At 37.3% G+C, this 21,281-nt stretch overlaps 1 protein-coding gene across 1 annotated transcript in view; it reads right to left on the bottom strand.

The window, feature by feature from the left end:
• Positions 1 to 21,281, bottom strand: part of Treh (Trehalase) — a 67,735-nt gene that overhangs the window by 29,355 nt on the left and 17,099 nt on the right. Inside the window, exons 2-5 of the mRNA XM_074102863.1 lie at positions 13,427 to 13,750; positions 5,792 to 5,929; positions 4,610 to 4,722; positions 313 to 468 (exon numbers count right to left, since the gene is read on the bottom strand). Coding sequence (XP_073958964.1) covers positions 313 to 468; positions 4,610 to 4,722; positions 5,792 to 5,929; positions 13,427 to 13,512 — 493 coding nt within the window. The 5' untranslated portion in view covers positions 13,513 to 13,750. The remainder of the gene's footprint in view (positions 1 to 312; positions 469 to 4,609; positions 4,723 to 5,791; positions 5,930 to 13,426; positions 13,751 to 21,281) is intronic.

Raw genomic sequence — 21,281 nt, 5'->3', positions numbered from 1 at the left:
CACTGCAATGTGGTCGGAACGGCGAGGTCATTATTACTCTTGTAACGTGATCTAATCTATCTAATACCTTTAAACGAGCAATTATTGTATATTATATGTTTCGGGGATCTCGAAAACGATTTTGATGAAATTTGGCATGTAGGGGTTTTCGGGGGTAACAAATCGATCTAGATTGATCTTATATCTGGGAAAAAGCTTATTAAAGAGTTTTAGCCCGAGTAAAGCTCGGTCGCCCAGGTACTGGCATTTAACTAATAAAAATCACGAAATTTTAAAACATTATTACTCACTACATATTTTGTATGTTCTTACCCGGTACTATCACAGGATTCTTGACATAGATGATGGAGTACAGTTCCTGGTTCTCCTCTACATCTTTGGACATCTTTCTGCCGAGCTGCAGCCAGAGCCGGTTTAGCTCAGACGCCCACTCCAGGAGTTGAGGGTCTTTGATCTGCTTCAGGAAACCTGGAACACGTGATGAATCAATAAGAGGCTTGTTTAGAGTGAGAATCATTCCTGTAGTGTAGGATCAAGCCATGGCGGTTTAGTGGTTTGCGCTATGGCCTGTGTGGTATCTAATGAAAGGGCTTACTAAGTCGATTCTAAAACTGAAAATGAATGAAAATGAAAAATAGTTTATTCAGTATCTTACTCAATTTAGCAGGTTTACAGGTTGGTTCCTCCTTTTAAGTATTAAGATACCTGTGTCAGGAGACACCGCTCCTCCATCGAATGTAACATTTACATGCACAATGTGTTACAATTTATACTTAATATTAAGTTATTAAGTTAGGAAAAAAATATGTCACATCATTGTATTTCAGTCACTTGTTTTAAATTAAAATTAAAAGTAATTTTCAAAACATACCAAGTTTGGGCTCCTGCAGATATGATACGGTTGAATCATTATTTGTAAAATATACCTAAAATGAATGACTCAAATATAATGATGTGATATATTTTTAGATTCGGCTTAGTAAGCCCTTTCATTAGATACCACACGCGATAGGTTTCAGAACAAAAACATATTTAAGATTGGTTTTTTGGAATCTTTTTGTATTTTATATTTCAATTCCAAATTTTTACTTTTACGGTCATCCCGTAAAACTTAAATTGACCATCAGTGGTGTAGCGGTATAGCACGCGGTACGGAATACCGAGGACCTGGGTTCGATTCCCAGTGATGGTCTTATTTTTCTGGTTTTTCTGTGCATCTATATTTCAGTTTGTATTTTCAAAAACATATTTTCCTATACAAAAAAAAAAGACGTCATAACTCCTCTCCTTTTTTTCCGTGCTACGGGTCAAATTGATTCGTATGGCCTAAAGATCAATCGTTCCGATTATCATGATTTTAACACCATTTGCAGCTTTTTACTGAGTTTCGGGGTGCTGTTAACACTAATTTATGTTTTGAAGGTTCTTGAATGGCGTCCGCGGACGGGAGACGAGCTGTCGGTAGGCCTCCAACAAGATGGAGCGACGACCTGGTTAAGATCTGGTTAAGGATCCTGGTTAAGGATGCGGAAAGCACAAGACGGTCTGAGTGGAGAGCCTTGGGGGAGGCCTATGTCCAGCAGTGGACGTCTTTCGGCTGACATGATGATGATGATGTTTTACATTAGGTTGTGTTTATAAACCTTTTTTATTGTGCCCAGACTAAAAGTTACGAATGCAACATGCTCCAATGAGGGCTATCGCGAATGAATTCGCCACTAGAGGCGCTAGTGTAGCGTGAGGTCTCCGAAATGTCAAATCTCATAGTTTTTGGGTGAGCTACGCGGGTTTATTTATAATTAGAATAATTTTGTGAATATTTTGCAATATCTGAAATTAATTATGGCAAATATGCGTTCCGGGGCAATGAATGTCTGTGTTTTGAGACAGTTTTGTCTTTCGGAAACCTTTGTCCTCCCTTTTTTCCGAACAAAACGGGGACTATGCAACACTGTGACGTGCTCGAAATTTTTATGGTACGGTTTTAAGGTGTATTAAATATGATTTTAATCTAAACTTTGTTTTCACGTCCGTAATAACAGACTTTGAAAGCCATACTTAAAAACCTCACGCAACAGTGCGCCATCTAGTGAGACAAAAAACGATAGCCCTCATTGCGGTTCTACTCGTAAGATAATACTTTAGCGAGATAATATTAATTAATTTATTTATTATTATATATTAATTGATTAATTTATCTATTTATTATAAAAAACTATTTATTATTATTATTAATTTATTATTATTATATTAAGATAATACTTTAGAGAGAAATACTTTAGCTAGGTTGCTTTCTTCTAAAAACGTAGAAACGCAGCTGGCAAATACAAAATTAAGTTATGGATGTAGACTAGAATTTCTGACTAATCATAACATACGAATATTTTTTGAAATACTGAAGGTATTCAATAATAAATGCGATCAACTCGCTTTAAATAAAAAATATTTTTGAGGTGTCTGAAGTTTTCAGTTATTTAATTAACCTTTTAGGTATATAGGTTAGATATATATATCATAATCGACACGTTCTGTTCATCTTCGTCCAGAGGGCACAGACACGTTGTACCTATAAAAAGTACCTAATACTCGACTAATAAGCCTGAGACAAATATAAAATTTCACGCTACTCGACTATAAATGTATATAATACGTGACTTGTTAAAATTACATGCTATTGACTTGATTACTCCTCGGACTTTTATTAAATTAGTTCACATTAGCATTGTTCACGCATGTAGAAATCTTGAACATGAAACTACCGTGAGATTCACTCATATTAAATATAATGACCCGAATAACTCACGTCTTAAATCGAGTTTAGCTCGACATGTTTCGGGCTAATCCGTAGCCCTTCGTCTTCGAAGCAACGCTACCCGGTTGTGTGCCGGTGTCAGTTTCGTCGGGTAGTCGCGCGAGCAGAGCGGCGGCGCGCAGTACGCGTGTTGCAGCAGCCGCTGAGTCGCGTTGCTCCGAAGACGAAGGGCTACGGATTAGCCCGAAACATGTCGAGCTAAACTCGATTTAAGACGTGAGTTATCCGGGTCATTATATTTAATATGTAGAAATCTGTTGAAAAGAATAAGTAGATAATTTCGTACTTAAAAAAAATGAATAAAACCAACTCGTGTGTTTATTTAATTTTGACGACCGGACGCAAGCGGTCAGAGAACCTGGCTGGCTATGAAGCTTGAGGTCCCGGGTTCTATACCCAGTCGGGGCAGATAATTGTATGAATAATACGAATGTATGTCATCATATCATGACCGTAATAGGAGCGTATCAGGCACGGAATGTAACGCGACACGGACTACAACTTGTCAAAGGCGTGTCATACCCATAGGAAGCATATGTGTTAAAAATAAAGTTGTGTTAAATACTTGTGATGTATACATATCATTTAATAATATTGTAAATCTGTTTTAAAAAAATATATATACCTCGTTGAGTTTCTTGCCGGATTCTTCTCAGCAGAGGTTTTTCCGAACCGGTGGTAGATTTTTTTTGACATTCATAAGTGCTTGTTATAGCCTAAATTGAATAAAGATATTTTGACTTTGACTTTGACTTTGATATCGGCACCGTTTTTAGGGTTCCGTAGCCAAAATGACGAAAACGGAACCCTTATAATTTCGCCATGTCTGTCTGTCTGTCTGTCTGTCCGTCCGCGGCTTTTCTCAGGGACTATCAATGCTAGAAAGCTGTAATTTTGCACGAAGATATATGGAAACTATGCCGACAAAATGGTACAATAAAAAAATAAAAATATTTTTTTTAAGAGTACCTCCCATAGACGTTAAGTGGGGTGATTTTTTTTTCTCATCCAACCTTGTAGTGTGGGGTATCATTGGATAGGTCTTTTAAAACCAGGGGGTTGCATAAACGATTTTTCGATTCAGTGATTTGTTTGCAAAATATTCAACTTTAAAGCGCAAATTTTGATTAAAATCGAGTGTGTCCCCCCCCATACCGGTAGGTGCAAAAATTTGAAAAAATTCAGGATATACCTAAACTTGGAATATTCCGTACAAAATACGAAATCCTTAGAAAAATATTACTTAATTTTTTCGTAATGGCTACGGAACCCTATTTCGGGCGTGTCCGACACGCTCTTCGCAGGTTTTTGATGCTCCGTCCAGTTTGATGCAACGAAACTTACTTTTGTATGAAAATGGAAACTGCGACCAGCGGCGAGCGTACTGGCGACTCTTAAGAAACGTGCTAGTTTTTTTTTATTCGACTGGATGGCAAACGAGCAAGTGGGTCTCCTGATGGTAAGAGATCACCACCGCCCATAAACATCTGCAACACCAGGGGTAGTGCAGATGCGTTGCCAACCTAGAGGCCTAAGATGGGATACCCCAAGTGCCAGTAATTTCACCGGCTGTCTTACTCTCCAAGCCGAAACACAACAAATGCAAGCACTGCTGCTTCACGGCAGGATTAGCGAGCAAGATGGTGGTAGCAATCCGGGCGGACCTTGCACAAGGTCCTACCACCTGCATAGTCTCATACTTTTCAATACAAAGAATTATATTTTTGCCTGTCACATTCCTATTACGGTGCTGGTATGTTACGGTACTAGAAGACCTTAAAGATTGATAAGACTTACTAGGATCTTCCTTCCAGTCGTCCGGAATCCACCTCTCGAACTCTGAACCCTCAGGGTCAAAGTTATCTGTCACGAACTTCATGATGTCAGCCTTCGTAGGATGGGATCTGGTTCTGGAATAGATCATCATTGATTAGCAAGTCTCATCATGTTGTCTACGTATAAATGTTGCAGGCACAGCTGCAGGGTTGTTTGAGATACGAGGTTGAGTAAGAAAATACACCTCTAGTTAAAGTTAATGATAACATAATAGTAAATTATATCTTAAGGGCGGTAAATTAGGACTTACGAACGAGAGTAGGGTTGCCATAATGGAAAAATGAAATGCCCTGATAAAAATCCTGACATATTCCTAAAAATCTTGACATTTCTTGTAAGAGAGATTTGGCGTAAGCAAAAAAATAGGATCTTCATAGCTGTGATATATATCATATTTTAAATTAAGATTGGTTTTTTGGAATCTTTTGTATTTTTTATTTCAATTCCAAATTTTTTGTTACTTTTACGGTCATCCCGTAAAACCCATATCGAAAATACAAACTGAAATATAGATGCATAGAAAAACCAGAAAAATAAGACCAGCGCTGGGAATCGAACTGTCCAGTGGTGGTGTAGTGGTAGCACGTGGCACGGAATGCCGAGGACCTGGGTTCGATTCCCAGCGCTGGTCTTATTTTTCTGGTTTTTCTATGCATCTATATTTCAGTTGGTATTTTCGATATATTTTAAATTGTTAAACTATTCATTTTGTTGAATACTTACAAATAACTTACATTTATATTTTTTATTCAATAAAACTGTGTAAACTTTGTAGTAAATGTATAATTTCCAAAAATTCTGATACTTGCCAAGTCCGGCCGCAATCCTGGTAAAGGGTCAAAAATCATGCCACGTTAGGACAAATCCTGACGTATTGCAACCCTAAGTAAGTCTCTTAGAAACCCGAAGTCGAAGACTGAGAGGGCTGAATGAGTCGATGTTCGTAATTAATTACAGTACCGCCCGTGTTACATGAGTACAATGTTTTTTCATCACATCCTTTTTTTTAGGGGTTACAACAAAGTTAGCCTGCATGTTACGACACTGCTTTGCTTACAAGCAAGTGTGATAAAATACATTAAGTGTATTCACACAGAGCATGAGAACAAGTCAATCTCTTCAGTTAATATCCTTTATACTCACTCATTCATCATCTTCTGGAACTCTCGCATGGTGGCTTCAGCGGAGACCTTGATCTTCATGTCCACGAAGGTCTTGGAGTCCGTGTATAGCCCGGCCATTTGCACCGTGTCCAGCAGTGGGCCGTGGCAGTATATTAGACTGAAACCAACATACAATACAATACAATACAATGATTCTGTATCGTACACCACAAATAGTAAAAAACGTTTATTGCCACAACATAAATACAAGAATGTCGAATTCGGAACAAGATTAGAAAATTGTAAATAAACCAATACATCCATACTATTATTATAAATGCGAAAGTGTGTGTTTATATGTTTGTGTGCTTGTATGTTTGTCCGTATTTCACGTCGAAACGGAGCCACGGATCGACGTGATTTTTGGCATAGAGATAGTTTATGGGCCAGAGAGTGACATAGGCTACTTTTTATCCCGAATAAATGCACAGTTCCCAAGGGAACAGCGCGCGATAACCAAATTCCACGCGGGCGAAACCGCGGGCAAAAGCTAGTTGGAAATAGACCAGCAACGTTCCGGCAATGGGTACCAATCTCAGGGAGTGCTAGGGCACATGATAGCATGCACCCAGCGCTGATTTTCAGACCGGTCCCTTACGATAATGCCCTGTTTACATTATTACAGTAAAATCGTTCCAGTAGCATGGCACTGCGGTGCTCGATTGATCTGGTGTAACTCGCTTGGATTGTGACCCCGCACTGTATCGCTGCTGGAACGATTTTACTGGATAAATATAAACAGGGTCTAAGCGAATACTCGTACAAAAACTAGTAGGTACACAAAGAGAAAATTAAATTTAAAAAATCAAAAAACCTGACTGCTTTAAAACTAAAAGGAAGAAAATAAGTCTAGTGGTCTTGAACTCTGTCAAGAAGCTCATTTAAGGTTCAACAGTCGGGACCCATTACCAAGATTTTTTGAGATAGTTAAGATTTTTTTTAATTCCTTCGCTATTATTATATATTGAAATATTATATCACTCTGAGAGTTATGACGAATCCAATGATACCGCATATGTTACAATCCGTCCAGCCGTTTAGGCTGCAGCGAGGACCAAAGAAATGGACATACATACCCACATACATACATACATACGCTCGAAAAACATAACCCTCCTTCGGGCAGTCGGGTAATTGCAAGGTAAGCAATAGGCGGCCTTATCGCTTAAGAGCGATGTCTCCAGGCAAATGAAACGTCGCTAATTTGACGGACAGTTACGGACGTACGTACGTACAGTACGAAAATAATATCGCAAATTTGCACTTAGCAACCAACGACTAGCAAAATTATTGTTTCGTAATTTTTTTAACTACGAATTTCCACAAATTACTGAGATGTCCAAACAAGTAATTGGTTTAATTAACATTTTAAATATGAAAGATCATTTGACAAATGGATATTTAGCAATTGTTACCTGGAAAAACTTCTCTTGGTCAAAAATGTTTGCTATAGTAGATATTAATAGTGTATTATTTATTTGATATATTGTGTTTCTTTTAAGATGAATAATTTATACCGAAAAGTAATTCCTGTTTTTTTCCGAACGGTTAAAATCATGTAAAGTAAAAGTAAAGTCTAGTGGACAATATAGGTAATGCATTTACTCATTTTGTTGAAATGAATCTGAAAAAACTTAGGATGTTCATACTTTCTTGAAACGAAATCACGAACTCAACGAGTGGATTACACCCCGTATAATACAAATTAGCGCAACTTTACACACCTGAAGAATACCTGATTTGTTTACTTTCTCAAGCATGGATCTTTTTCCGCGTTTACACTAATTTTCAACTTTATCTTCAATGTCATAAGGTAGTATTAAGTGCTGCAGAGTTGAGTATGATACGAGTTTGAGTAAGAAATTACACATGAGTAACATGAACGTGAAACTGGATTTAACCGGTGTAGCTAAAGATGATATTGATATAGTCTGTTAGGTGTCTCGGTTTAATGGTAAGTAGTTTGTTATGATATGACTAACTGCCCGTGGTTTTGTCAACGTGGAAAATTGAAAAAAATTGTTCCTAATTCCGGACGAAATAAATATAACCTAACCAGCATAAAGTTGGAAAACCCTGACTTTGTCACTTCAAAGTTCAATTTCTGAAATACGGCTGAACCGATTTTGATAAAACATGTCTAAGAACCATCGCTAGAAAATCTGCTTTAAAATAAAAAAAACCGCATTCAAATCGGTCCACCCGTTTAAGAGCGACGGTGCCACAGACAGACACACATAGCACAACTTATATCATCTTTTTGCGTCGGGGGTTAAAAACCTTTACACCTTAACTGTTCATCTTGAAAATCATCAAAAATGGAATCTCCCATGGTAAAACTGACAAATTTGATATACGTCGCTAAAACTAATAACCACTTGTGTTTAAGTAGACACAGAAAATTACCATTTGTTAATCGCACTCCTAGATCAAGAGTATATCAACTCAAAATAAAACCCCTGATTTGGACTTCACTCAACTTTTGGAAGGTCTAAATTAAAATCTAAGAGTGCGAAATATGTTCCACTTAAAGCAGCGTTATGGGCATAAGTAACTCTATATCCACTTTGACAATATTCAATTTGGTCTCTATTAGTAATAATATTGGTTCGATTTCAAAAAAAGTAAATTTATGTGGACGACTTTTTCATTTGTACTGAATGACAGTAAATCTGAAGACTAAAGGTAGCCCAATAATATTATAAATGCGAAAGTTTGTAAGTTTGTTTGCTTCTTTGTTTGTTCCTTTGTTACCTTTTTACGTCTAAACTACTGAACCGATTTAGATGAAATTCGGTACACAGATATTACGAGTCCCGGAGAAGGACATAGGATAGTTTTAATCGCGGAAAATTGCTTGATTGAATTTTATGCAGAGGTCAACAGCTAGTTCATAAAACCGTGTGCGCCAGCCAACCAGGGCACACTTGGGAGCTCATGATTCGTATTCAGGTTCTCTAACCACTAAGCTAATCGCTCGTCAACCATAAATTCATTTACATTCATATGCCAGCTTACTTTTTGCCGTTTTTTCGCTAGATCGTTGACCCGCACACGCGTAGCCTTAGTGATAATCACGAACACACGTGGTGACTGGTAACACGTGCTTATCAAGCTTAACTGGCCCTATCTACGAAGTGCAAAATTCGAACTTCGTATCTTGCCGTCCCGCTGATGCTAATATTATTTAATACAGGAGTGAGAGGGATGTACGATACGAACTTCGAATTTTGTAGTATCTTGGCACCCATTTAGATCTCACTTCTTTTGTCGTTAAAGTCAACAATCAAGACATAATTATATCCTAATATTGAACTTGGCTCTCATTTCACACTTATGTTTTGATGGGATTTAAAATCCTTCCGTAGATAAAAGACACCTTTGTATTTTTTATAGACAAAACTGGCTGGTGATTGATCTCTTCTCACCTGGTAAAAAGGGAGGATGAGGCCAAGGGTATCTCACCGGTTCAGTAACATAAGATAAGATAAGATAATGATTTATTTACCAAAATAGATTACACAGTCATAGAGATATACAATACAATATGAATCGCCATGCTACTTATGAACTGAAGTTTAACTGTGGTTCACACACTAGGTCGAGCCTGTATCGGGTGAGCCCAACAAATTACCAGAGGAGTAGCAACTAACATATATATTCGATTTTACAGAGCAGAGCCCGATGACAAACACAAAAAATCGCGATATTGCCTCTTAACTTAACAATAGAAATATTTAAAAACATGGTTGAAAAACTCTTTCCACACAAAAAATTGTTAGTTTAGTCAGTAGGTACCTATTAGTTTTGTATAATGTAATGTACTGTAACTATTGTGCACAATATTGTTAAAATGAGTGTTTGGTTCGCCAACAAATTATTTTGCAATTTGGCGGTGTGTGTGTGTGTGTGTGTGTGTGTGTGTGTGTGTGTGTGTGTGTGTGTGTGTGTGTGTGTGCGTGCGTGCGTGCGTGCGTGCGTGCGTGCGTGCGTGCGTGCGTGCGTGCGTGCGTGCGTGCGTTCGTGCGTGCGTACGTGCGTGCGTGCGTGCGTGCGTGCGTGCACGTGTGTGTGTGTGTGTGTGTTTGTTTGTTTACCCAAACCAAGACTGTACTACTGTTTTTAGTAATTTCTCTGTTTCTGAGTATGAAATCGAGAGTAGCATGTATTTTAGTTTTTTATGCAATTGTTTTACCGTATCATTACGACCATTGCATAGTTTTAAGATTCGATTGTATATGAGCGAGTGAATAAATTAAATTAACCTATCGCTCTAGCCTTGTAGAGCCCTAGCTTGTATTAGCTGTAAGTACAGACGATGGGGTGGAATGGGATCCTTTGCTGATATATTCCTAATTCATTTTAGATTTTCCCGTGTGGTGTCGGGTTACAATTTTATTACACCTCTCCAATTCTCCCGTGGATCTCGTAACACGCGACAAAGGATATAGGTTAAGGTACACCGTAGGCGATAGGCTAGCAACCAGTCACTACTGTACCGTTTTTGTCAAACTTTAAACCTAAAATTGCTAAAAGTGGCTCCGAAGCGGTAACGTTTCGTGTGCTCTGCCTACCCCATTTGGGAATACAGGCGTGATTAGGGTTTGCAAGATCCGGTCATTTTAAGGATCCGGATAATTCGAATAGGTCCATTTATTAAATCCGGATATCCGGATATTTCGGATAATACGAATCTTTTACTAAATAAAACAAAATGGTATAAGTAATTTAATGAAACGGTAAATCAACATGTTTGTAATCAAGTAACAACCCAATTGTGCTAACGCAGCATAAAAATTACTCGTTTTACGTCAAATAAACATTTTATTTTCAAAATCAGAACATTTGTAGGTATATTAAACATCGTCTTAATAGTCTTAAGCTTTGAAAGAAAGAAAGAAAAAAAGAAAAACATTTATTCGTGACATTTTACAAAACAAAGAAAAAGAAAAAAGGAAATCAAGACAAATTTTGTCACGAAATGGTCCCAACTCAGCATGATGTCAACCTTGCGGCCGACGCTGGTGATAGTGATTTCACACCTATTTATAATTATAGGTCAATCGAATAGAATACGTAAAAACAAAACGCTTTTAAGGATTCTGTTATAAATAGGTGTGAAATCAAGATCACAAGAGTTAGCTGAAAATCGTTTGAAAACTTAATTTGGTCCTAAATGCGTGTAATCTGAGTTTGCCCCTTGCCAGGGCCCAGGAGGTGTGCATAACTTTTGGGAGCCAAATGATCACAAAATTTTCACTCTTTTTTTTCATTTTCTTGCTTGTAGCACAAAAACGGTACATTCGTCGGAAATGTCATTTCCTTCATTATTAAAGAATGTTAAATTCTGTGTTGAATGAGCATCTAAAACTTCAAACTCGATTTAGTGATACAGCTGAAATCAAAGGTTACAAACCGAGACTTTTATCGGTTACCTAAAATGACACTTTAAATGATGCCCTGATTTTTACTATATTTTCTTAAATTACTCGTATACAAAAGAAGATCTTAAGATTAAGCATAGAATGATCTAAGGGCTGCCAGTACAGCACCTGAAAGAATGACCAAATCCGTCATCGGGGCCACTTCTGTTCGCTTAGCCTGCTAGACCACAATTGACCACAAACGATGTTTTAGATTCCATTCGACGCAAAGTTTAACACACACACACACACACACACAAACATCACGCCTGTATTCCCAAATGGGGTAGGCAGAGCACTAGAAACGTTGCTAGCTTCGGAGCAAAGTTTTATATTCTTTAATATTGAAGAGAATGACATTTCCGAAGTACCGTTTTTATGCTAGAAGCAAAAATCTGGAAAACAGGAAAGATTTCAGGGTTATTTTGCACCATAAAGTTATGCACACCTCATAGAAAGGGGCAAACTCGGATTACACTCATTTAGGACCTAATGAAAGTATTAAATCGATTTCCAGCATGTTGGAAATTGATTCTTCGAAAAATTCGAATTCGATTAGTCTATTATGCTAAAACGAGATTTATAACCCAGACAGAAATAATATAAATTAACTGAAGTAAGCATAGCAACGAAAAAGAAAATGGCAACAATTAAATTGAAGCAAATCATTGTAAATGCACTGCCCTGGAGCTATAAACGGACTTTAAACAATAGTGCAGTGCCATACCAGTGCAGTAATGCTTATAAGTGCGAGCGAGAGGCTCGATTGGCAACCATCCGTAATACTTTTATTATCTTATTGATATAGCCAAGTAGTTGACGTCCATCCCAATAATGTACATTAGTGCAAGTTGGTCAACTATAAAAGCAAAAAGAAAAGAGCAAGCTCTATATTTTTTATGTTTTAGGAAAGCCCGAAGCATGCTATAGCAGTATAGTGCGACTCTTAACCGCGGGTTAAAGGAAAAAATACTGAGATTGACGATCCTATTATTCGTACAGTTATTATTTCATTTTGCGAAGCAGGATTAATAATATTTAATTATATTTCACTTCGTTAACAGTACTATCCGAAAGATTCAAATAATCCGAATCCTTAAGGTGGTCAGATCCGGATCCGAAATAGAGCGGATATCCGGATAATACGGATATCCGGATATCCGGATTGCAAACCCTAGGCGTGATGTTTGTGTTTGTGTGTCATTCTAGAATTCATTAAGTACAATGGCGATGATGATGATGTTGAGTTTCATGCCACCATTTGGCTGACGATCAAAATGATGTGCCGTCAATCTATCGATTGCTTCCCGCTGTTACAGCTACAGGTCACCCAGTCACCCATTCATTCATTTGCGACCTTGGTCTCCACTCCGGTAAAAATAGAACTGATTCAGCCCACAGTTTGTTTATTTTTAGGGTTCCGTACCCAAAGGGCGCCAACGGAACCCTATTACTGAGACTCCGCTGTCTGTCTGTCTGTCTGTCCATCACAGGGCTCTATCTCTTGAGTCGTAATAGTTAGACACTTGAAATTTCCACAGATTATGTATTACCGTGGCCGCCATAACAACAAATACAAAAAAGAGAACAAAATAAATATTTTTTTTAATGGCATCGCGTTCTTTGGCTTTGGCACATTCAGCCAGCACTGGCCAGCAGCATTATGCCAGCATGGAGGTTTGGAGGTAAGTATTACGCATTAAAATCTCCTTGTTTACCAGTTCGCGAATACAAATAAAATGAGCACCATTCGATTTTTAAATTTACTTACATCCCTAGAGATGTAAATCGAATTCACAACACGGATTTAAAGTTAAATGCAACCTACTTTCAGCTCGCTCGGCTCGCGCGTTGTGGTCGCAATTGTACCTAACGCTTCTCGCTCCGCTCGTCTTCTTACCTAATTTTCCGGTGCCAAATTGACAATAAGTTATTTTGCTATAAGAATGAGTATCATCTACGCACGCTCTAGTTAATTTGCTGTGTAGTCAGTATTTTTTGCTGTGCATGTCAGTATTTTTGATGTGATTGTAGTATATTGTATATTGTAGATTGATGTATTATCTGCAGGACTAGTTTTGTTAAACATTTAGTTTATTTGTATTGAAATAATTTAATTGATGTACAAAAGTATATAAATGATAAGAATAAATTGATAGGCAATATTAAGTATATAAAAAAATAGAACTTACCTATCACAGGTTGGGGGGAAACTACTCCTATCTGCCATCACCGCTGCCGCCATCATCATCATTGACACAATCCAGATCATCATCATTTTAACTAACAATGGCACTTCACTAAACACTTACACTAATATCACTAGTTGTTTAAGGAACTATAACAACTTATCACTATATCACTTTAAAAGTATTTTGGTAGAGTTACGATTTTGGTTTTACGTGTTCAGGAATGTGTTTGTGATTCTAAATGGCTTCCTTCTGAATGGTGGGCTGGTCATTTTTGGTGGTATGGCGGGGGGGTTCAGTTGCTCACGCTCGACATGCCTGGACTATCTGGAAAGAAAGAAAAAGATGGTTAAAAAAGAACTAATGTTAAAATACATAATTGATGGAGAAATTGGAAAAAATATTGGCAACGTTACTGATAACGGTTGAAATGTTTAAATTGTCGCTGATTCTGTTGAGAATGTACAAACAATAAAAAACACAAAACTAGATTATATAATATTAGATACTGATAAGGATAGAGGAATAGATGACGTAAATGTAGCACTAAACGAAACAGTTGCATGCGTCATGATAACGGGTAGACTGATGAATTTGTGGGTGGACTTTGATGTTGCACAGACCATTCTAAAATAAAATGTAATAAATATAACCAGACTACCTATATTTATTCGAAAATCTTAAATACAGAAAATGTAAAATTACAACTCAAAACTAATAAAACATAAAACTGCGTCGAAATATTGGAAGTACAGTGTAAAAAATACGCATTTATTGTATTTTTTACACTGTACAGTCACCAGCACCAATATCTGACAAAATAAGCGTGCATAAATATCTGATACGACTCTATTTCTAGCGCCGGAAGGACGTGTCAGATATTTTTGCACGCTCCGCAGTGGCCGATATTAATGCTGGTGACGGTACTTCCAATATTTCGACGTTTTCGTATAAGTAACGTTTCGCGCTTAAACTACTCCACTGATCGCGATGAAAAATTTGGTACCTAAATATGTGGTTTGAGACTGTAAGAAAAGTCATAGTATAGCTTTTATCCTGGAAAATTGTATAGTTTCTGCGGGCTCGTGATAAACGATGTCTTCGCAGATGAACTTGCAGGCAACAACTAATTTTAAGTGAATCTAAAACACAAGTTGTCCCAGGCATTCCCTTATAATTTAACCAAAACACAATAGTCTTCAAACGACTTGATAAGGTGTGGTATTTTTTCTTTAAAAAAATTGGTCCAAATGCGAAGTTTACCTTCCCAAACAAATAATTAATCAGGATTAAGAACTTCCTCTCTTTATTTAAGTCAGTTAAAGTCATAGATGTCACTGAAACACTTGAAACGAAATCAGAACACACATGTCAGTACAAAGACTATAAAGGAAAGATATAACTGGATCAGTGGATATAAAGTAGCGATGTGTCGACCAGTGAGCTGAATGTTGAATTGCAAACAGACACTAGACTCGGCGGGTCCATTGTTGAAGGCACTGCGCAAGTCACAGCACTTTGCAGATTGAAAACTTTACTAAATAAGTTTTTTTGCTTAAAAATTAACAGCAGCGGACTTCGAATTAGGTATTATAATTTCAGCACCGACTTCTAACTTGCTCTTTCAAACGATTTTTTTTCCAAATTGGACCGCAATTGCTGAAGTTGTCGATGAAAATATAAAGACCGATTTTTGAAATTTTTGATGTTTTTTTTTATTTGCAATTACCAATTCCAGTTTTACAGTCACGAGTTTTAATCCGATCCTCTCTGGAAAGCTTGACCTTCTAGCTCTCCGCAGAGATATTAGCTCTCTTTGCGTTTTCTATAGGGTCTACAACGGGGAGTGCTCTGATGAACTCTTCGGGCTAATCCCGGCTGCTAAATTCCATCACCGCACTACTCGGCATAAAAGTAGCTTCCATCAAAATCATCTTGATGGGTGGCGGTCATCCACCGTGCGGTTTAAGCGTTCCTTTTTACCTCTCACATGTCATTTATGGAACAGTTTACCGGCCTAGGTTTTTCCAACTCATTACAATATCGCTATACATTCAAAAAGCGAGTGTACCATTTCTTGCAAGGCCGGCAACGCATCTGCCTGCAGTGCTGCGGATGTCTATGGACGACGGTAATCACTTAACATCAGGTGAACCGTCTGCTCGTTTATCTGCTATTACATAAAAAAAATCTTATTAATAGCTCCTGAAACTTTTATTGCTGTTTAGGTGCAAATTATTCGAGAACAAACTGACAGCATCGAACTCGACTCAAATTATTATGGCATCGTAAGTTCTAAAACGTTGATGGATGTAGAATACGAGTATATATATGTACATCATAGTAAAAATGTATAGTCGTAGCTCAAATACAAGCATTAGGTACTACTATTAGATAGATATGTATTTACTCTGTAGAATACATAACAATGATTTATGACTACTGGAAGCAAAACTATTTCATCTGTCACGTATTGTCATTGGAATATTGGTTCCTTTATAGCAGCAGCTGCAAAGTTTATTATCGAGCATGTTGCATGATCCTTGACGTTATTTGGAAATCTCTCGTAGGTAAATCTCGTATAAGCGCTCGACGTTCAAGTGCTTTACACAACTATGCTACACTTAAAATTCATAAAAAAACTAAAACAGAACATTATTAAGCATTTAAAGGAGTCCCCTTAGGCGAGGTTCCGAAGATGCTGGCAGCGCTCCTTCTCTTAATAGACAATTATTTGTCCGAGGAAGCTGCCAACTCTTCGGTCTCCTGTGACGTCAACTAACCTCTTTGATATTTCCTAAATTTTCAAAGCGCTACGACCCCATGAACCAAGGGTTTCAATACAGAACGATAAAAAGTCATATTTAGTGCCTAGACCTAGACCCCTGTTATTTCTATTAATTGATTAAGTTTACATTATGATAGATCACACAAAATCATCTATTAGCCAGAAGAAGAAGAAGAAGAGTTCGTTCGTCTTTAAAATTCTCTTGAAATACTTTACTTTCATTTTTTTTGCATCTTTTAGGAATGATGAATATAAACTTCACGGTCATTGACCGAGCCTCGGAAATACCCAAGGTATGCCAGAGGACGATCGCAAATACCTCGTTTCAATGTTAGGCTGCGCTCCAGAAAAGTATAGTTGAATGGCGGTCATTGGGAAACGAATAATGGTGCCAAGAGGATAGTTTGCGACAAAATAGGAAGAGTTTGGTAGGAACCGCAAGATTTGCACCAGAACCATGCTGCCAACCATGATAGAACTAATAATATTAGGAATAGAAACGATCATCATCGCCATCATCATCATATCAGCTGTAGGACGTCCACTGTTGCACATGGAGCTCCCTCTAGTTGCTTCGGTTTGAAGCGGCCTGCATCCACCGTGAACCTGCGGCTTTAAGTCATCCACCCATCTCGTTGGGGGACGATCTACGCTGCGCTTGCCGATCCACGGTCTCCATTCGAGAACTTCTCAGCACCAACGGCTGTGTTCTCCGCGCGAAACGATATCTCATCTATATTAATAGAATTAGAAATCAGCCGAGAGATTTCTATCAGTCAAGTTTCTAACGGTGTATTCTTCTCATCATAATCCTGAGTTAGCGGCCGTTTTGCTTTTGCGGGGACACATTAACAAAATTGTGTAAATAATGTATTTACTTTATTCATGTTCCTAATTTTTTGTTTTATTTCTGTGCCATTATGTAAATTTTGTTGTATTTATGTGTCTTTGTGAGAGCGAAGGTCGTCTTTCATTCTTTCAATGTTATTGTTTCCGAAAGCGGACCAACGCTTTCGGAAACAATATCAAGTAGGGTAAGTTATATGTACTACAAACTATAACTTCTCTCGAGTAGATGTAAATCGCTGTCGCCTACGTTTTGCGTCAACCTCAATTACACGTGGGACAATACAATGGCGAAGTGTGGCAACGTCGGATGACAACGACAGGTACTTTGTTAGTACATACATACTTACATACATACGTACTTATAGGACATACGATACTTCCAGCTGACCGTAACTAACACATGACTTTTATGTATACTTGTTAAAAACTATTTTATTTATGTAAAGTATGTACAGTCTTAGTAGTAAAGTATTCATCATCAATCATCATCATCAGCCCGAAGACGTCCACTGCTGGACAAAGGCCTCCCCCTTAGAACGCCACAATGAACGACAACTTGCCACTTGCATCCACCGGTTTCCCGCTACTCTCACGATGTCGTCAGTCCACCTGGTGGGAGGCCTGCCAACGCTTCGTCTTCCGGTTCGTGGTCGCCACTCGAGGACTTTTCTCCCCCCAACGGTTATCTGTTCTTCGAGCGATGTGGCCTGCCCATTGCCACTTCAATTTGCATATTTTTCCAGCTATGTCAGTGACTTTAATTCTTCGTCGAATTACTGTCGTTACAGTAAAGTATTACTGTCGGTAAAAGTATATACTTTAGTCACAAGAAAAAACTGGCCAAGTGTGAGTCGGGCTCGCGTACCGAGGGTTCCGTGCAAATTTAAAGGTATCTATGGTAAGTATGTAGTGTAGGGTAGGGTCACTTTACTGCCATAGATAGACGTAAAAATTCGTGTAAAAATACCATTTATTTGCCATAAGACTATTTGTAGGCTTTTCTATAATCTATATACAACTATTCTTTATAAATTCTGTTCAAATTTTTATGCCGTTTAAAAATATAAAACCTTAGTTGGGTAATTATTTGAGGTGTAAGATAAATGTTACAGAAATAAAAACACACATTTTGATGTGGTCTGTTTTATTTTGAACATAAGGATATGTACCGATAAGATGCTTTATATTATAAGAGATCGATAAAGTTTATTTTGGTTAAAAAAAGCAAAAATCCAATTTTAACGGTAACGAAAATGAGCATCGAGACCACGAAAAAGAACATTTTGTTTATTTTAAAATCTTATAATTGTACTATTTGAATGAAAATCCGATCATAATGAGAAAACGAATAATCATTATTTAATTAATCAGGTATCAACAGAAATAGACAATCGATATCTATATAAAAAAAAATTAAAACTTGACCACGAAAATGACGACTTCAAATTGTCATTTTTGTAACCTTTTAAATACTATCTAGAAATTACTTAATTAAAGTAAGATTAATAACTTCAACTCACAAACCAAAACAGTTTTTAATACCTTCCCCCCCGTGCAGGTCTACGGTAAACCAGAACGAAATTATGTTACAACGAAACAACACAACAAAATGCTCCTCTAAATGACGAAGTTTTCTTTTAATATTTAGATATATACATTTCACACGTACATTCAGGGCAAAATAATTCTTGAACCTCTTGCCAGTTAACAAAATTGGCGTCGCACTGGTCATAATTCCTATAACCACACCTGGAGCAAATGTTGTTGACGGTCAACCATTCTTCGTTTAAATCAATTAAATCAATAACGGCATAAACGATTACACTGTAAAAAGCAGATAATTCTATAAAATGTGTTCTGTATTTTTTCTACTTGTAGGGAAAATCATCTTTTTCGTGGTCTTTAATCAGTTTCGTGGCCCATAGGACCACGAAAATGATGACCACGAAATTGAAAAGCTCTTACTTTCGCGGCTCTGCAGTAAATATCCTATAGATTTGAAGCAAATGAAATCAATATTCAATAACTTAACTGCAAATGACACAGCACCAGTAAAACATTATATTTATTTACCCAATACTTACCAAGTCGCAACCGTAACGAAAATGACGCTCGATCTTTGACGCAAATCTAACTGAACCTTTATTACATTAATTATAGATAAATAATTATGACTTGCGATAAACATTATACGTTATATTGACGCAGTCTTATTTTCAAAGTTGCTTATAGTTAAAAAAAGATTTACAGGAGGTTTGACCTCTTTTTTTTGTTTAAAATATACTTAATAAGTGTGGCTACGAAAATGATGGTGTATTTTGGAACAACGGGAAATGTAGAAAAAAATAGTCTTATCAATGTCCTAATTTTTTTATGTTTGCATGCATGGTATATCATATTATGAACATTCAATCCATGTTTTAAACAGCAAGTTTTCTATACCTTGTATTTTTTACAATACTACAAAGTAATCAGGGATAATCCGAACCTGACCACGTAACTGACTTTTGTGCAGAAAATTTAAGTTATTGTGGAAAAAAAGATAAAATAGAATAAAATGTATTTACCACAAGTTTCAGTGATAATATCCTAAGCAACTTAAAAACAATAAACGATATATTTCTAATTTTATAACTGAAAATTTGAGTCTGAACACAATTGAACCTCTCGAAATAATAACCCAGTTCAAAGATAGATAGAACAAAAAATATGCTTCATTTTTTTTTCTGCTATCACTGAGAAATGTCAGGATTCCATCGCATAGTTAATTCAAGTATACTAATAAAAAAGTAATAGAAGTCAAATTTTTGCAGTGCCGTCTTAACATTTATTTATTAACATAAACTACCAACCTAATTGTTTAAAATGCAAGTTACCTACATGGTCAATTATACCACTACCGAATGACATCAACTTCGAAACGGCTATTAATAGAATAGTACAGCAAGCAGAATATGAGATAGACTCACGTTTTGCTTTTTGCTGACTATTGCCGCATGCAAATGTATAAGTACTTATTAATTGTTGTCAAGTACATGTCAATGTAATGTCTCTTTCTCTCTTTATATACCTATATCCCATTGCAAGACACAGGACTCCTTTCAGAATGATAGCGCTTGGGCTGTAGCTCCCACGCGGGTCCAGTGCGGATTGGGAACTTCACGTACATCATTGGAATTAGATTAGGTATTCGCTTAATTAATTTCAAACTATATTTCGAAAAGCTCAGCGGTTCGAGTCCGGGCTCAAACCCACGACCCTCTGCTTGAGAGACCATAGGTCAAATCACTAAGCTACCACGACTTCGTAGAGTCGCCATCATATATTTCGGAGCGGCCAAGGTGGTCAAACATATCGGAACGTGCGTGACTCTATTTTCAAGGGATTAGAGTAGAGTCCATATTCCGAAATCATAGCCTTACAAAAAAAAATGGGAACCACGCAGCAATCACAACAAAAACAAAAGGCAATCTGCATGACGTCCCACGCTCCAGCGTCATACATCCAATTGGCCAATCCGCTAAATTGCAATTGACGTCGGGGAATATGGGTGCGACGGCCTGTCAGCTCTGGAAGTTTCGGGACAGTTGGAGGAAGCAGATTGTACCGACTCTTTAAATTGCCATAACTTTCCTACATACACACGTGATCTGAATGAATCGCCGCACAAACATCTGATCCAATTACAGAATTAGCAAGAGGAATGGAAATGTTCTGTCATATCCGCGTGAGCCCTCGCGTATTTTATGAAGAACAACACTAAAATAACGACCGAATGAATTTTATTAGCCTCGTGCCTACATCCTTCCTTTGGGAAGGACATAAGAAATAATTATAATTGGACACTGTGATAGATAGATAGATAAAACGTTTATTTGTTACACACACAATCAAAATTACATAAATAAGAAAAAAAAAAGAACAGTCCTAACTTAAAAGTAAACAATTTTCAATTGTTTGTGTGCGCTGCAGTAGTGCAAAAGGGTCATGGCTCAGTGGTCAACATTGCTCATAGGAGCAAAACACTGATATTCTGCCACAACCCATGTGGTCTTTTGTAAATAAAGTACATAGTGAAAAACTAGTAAGTAGGAAAAGTTCCCTGAACATCTTAAGCTCTAAGCAATATAATTTGAAAGTTTCAAAAAGATATTCCAAAAAAGTACCTTTAGTAGGCAGGAGGATAGAGCACACATTATGCATTGAAAAAAGAATTTTAAA

The sequence above is a fragment of the Choristoneura fumiferana genome, chromosome 19 (genome assembly GCF_025370935.1).
Source record: "Choristoneura fumiferana chromosome 19, NRCan_CFum_1, whole genome shotgun sequence".
NCBI classification, from domain to species: domain Eukaryota; kingdom Metazoa; phylum Arthropoda; class Insecta; order Lepidoptera; family Tortricidae; genus Choristoneura; species Choristoneura fumiferana.
The sequence above is the reverse complement of the archived record's forward strand: the minus strand, read 5'-3'. Positions and strand labels throughout refer to the sequence as shown.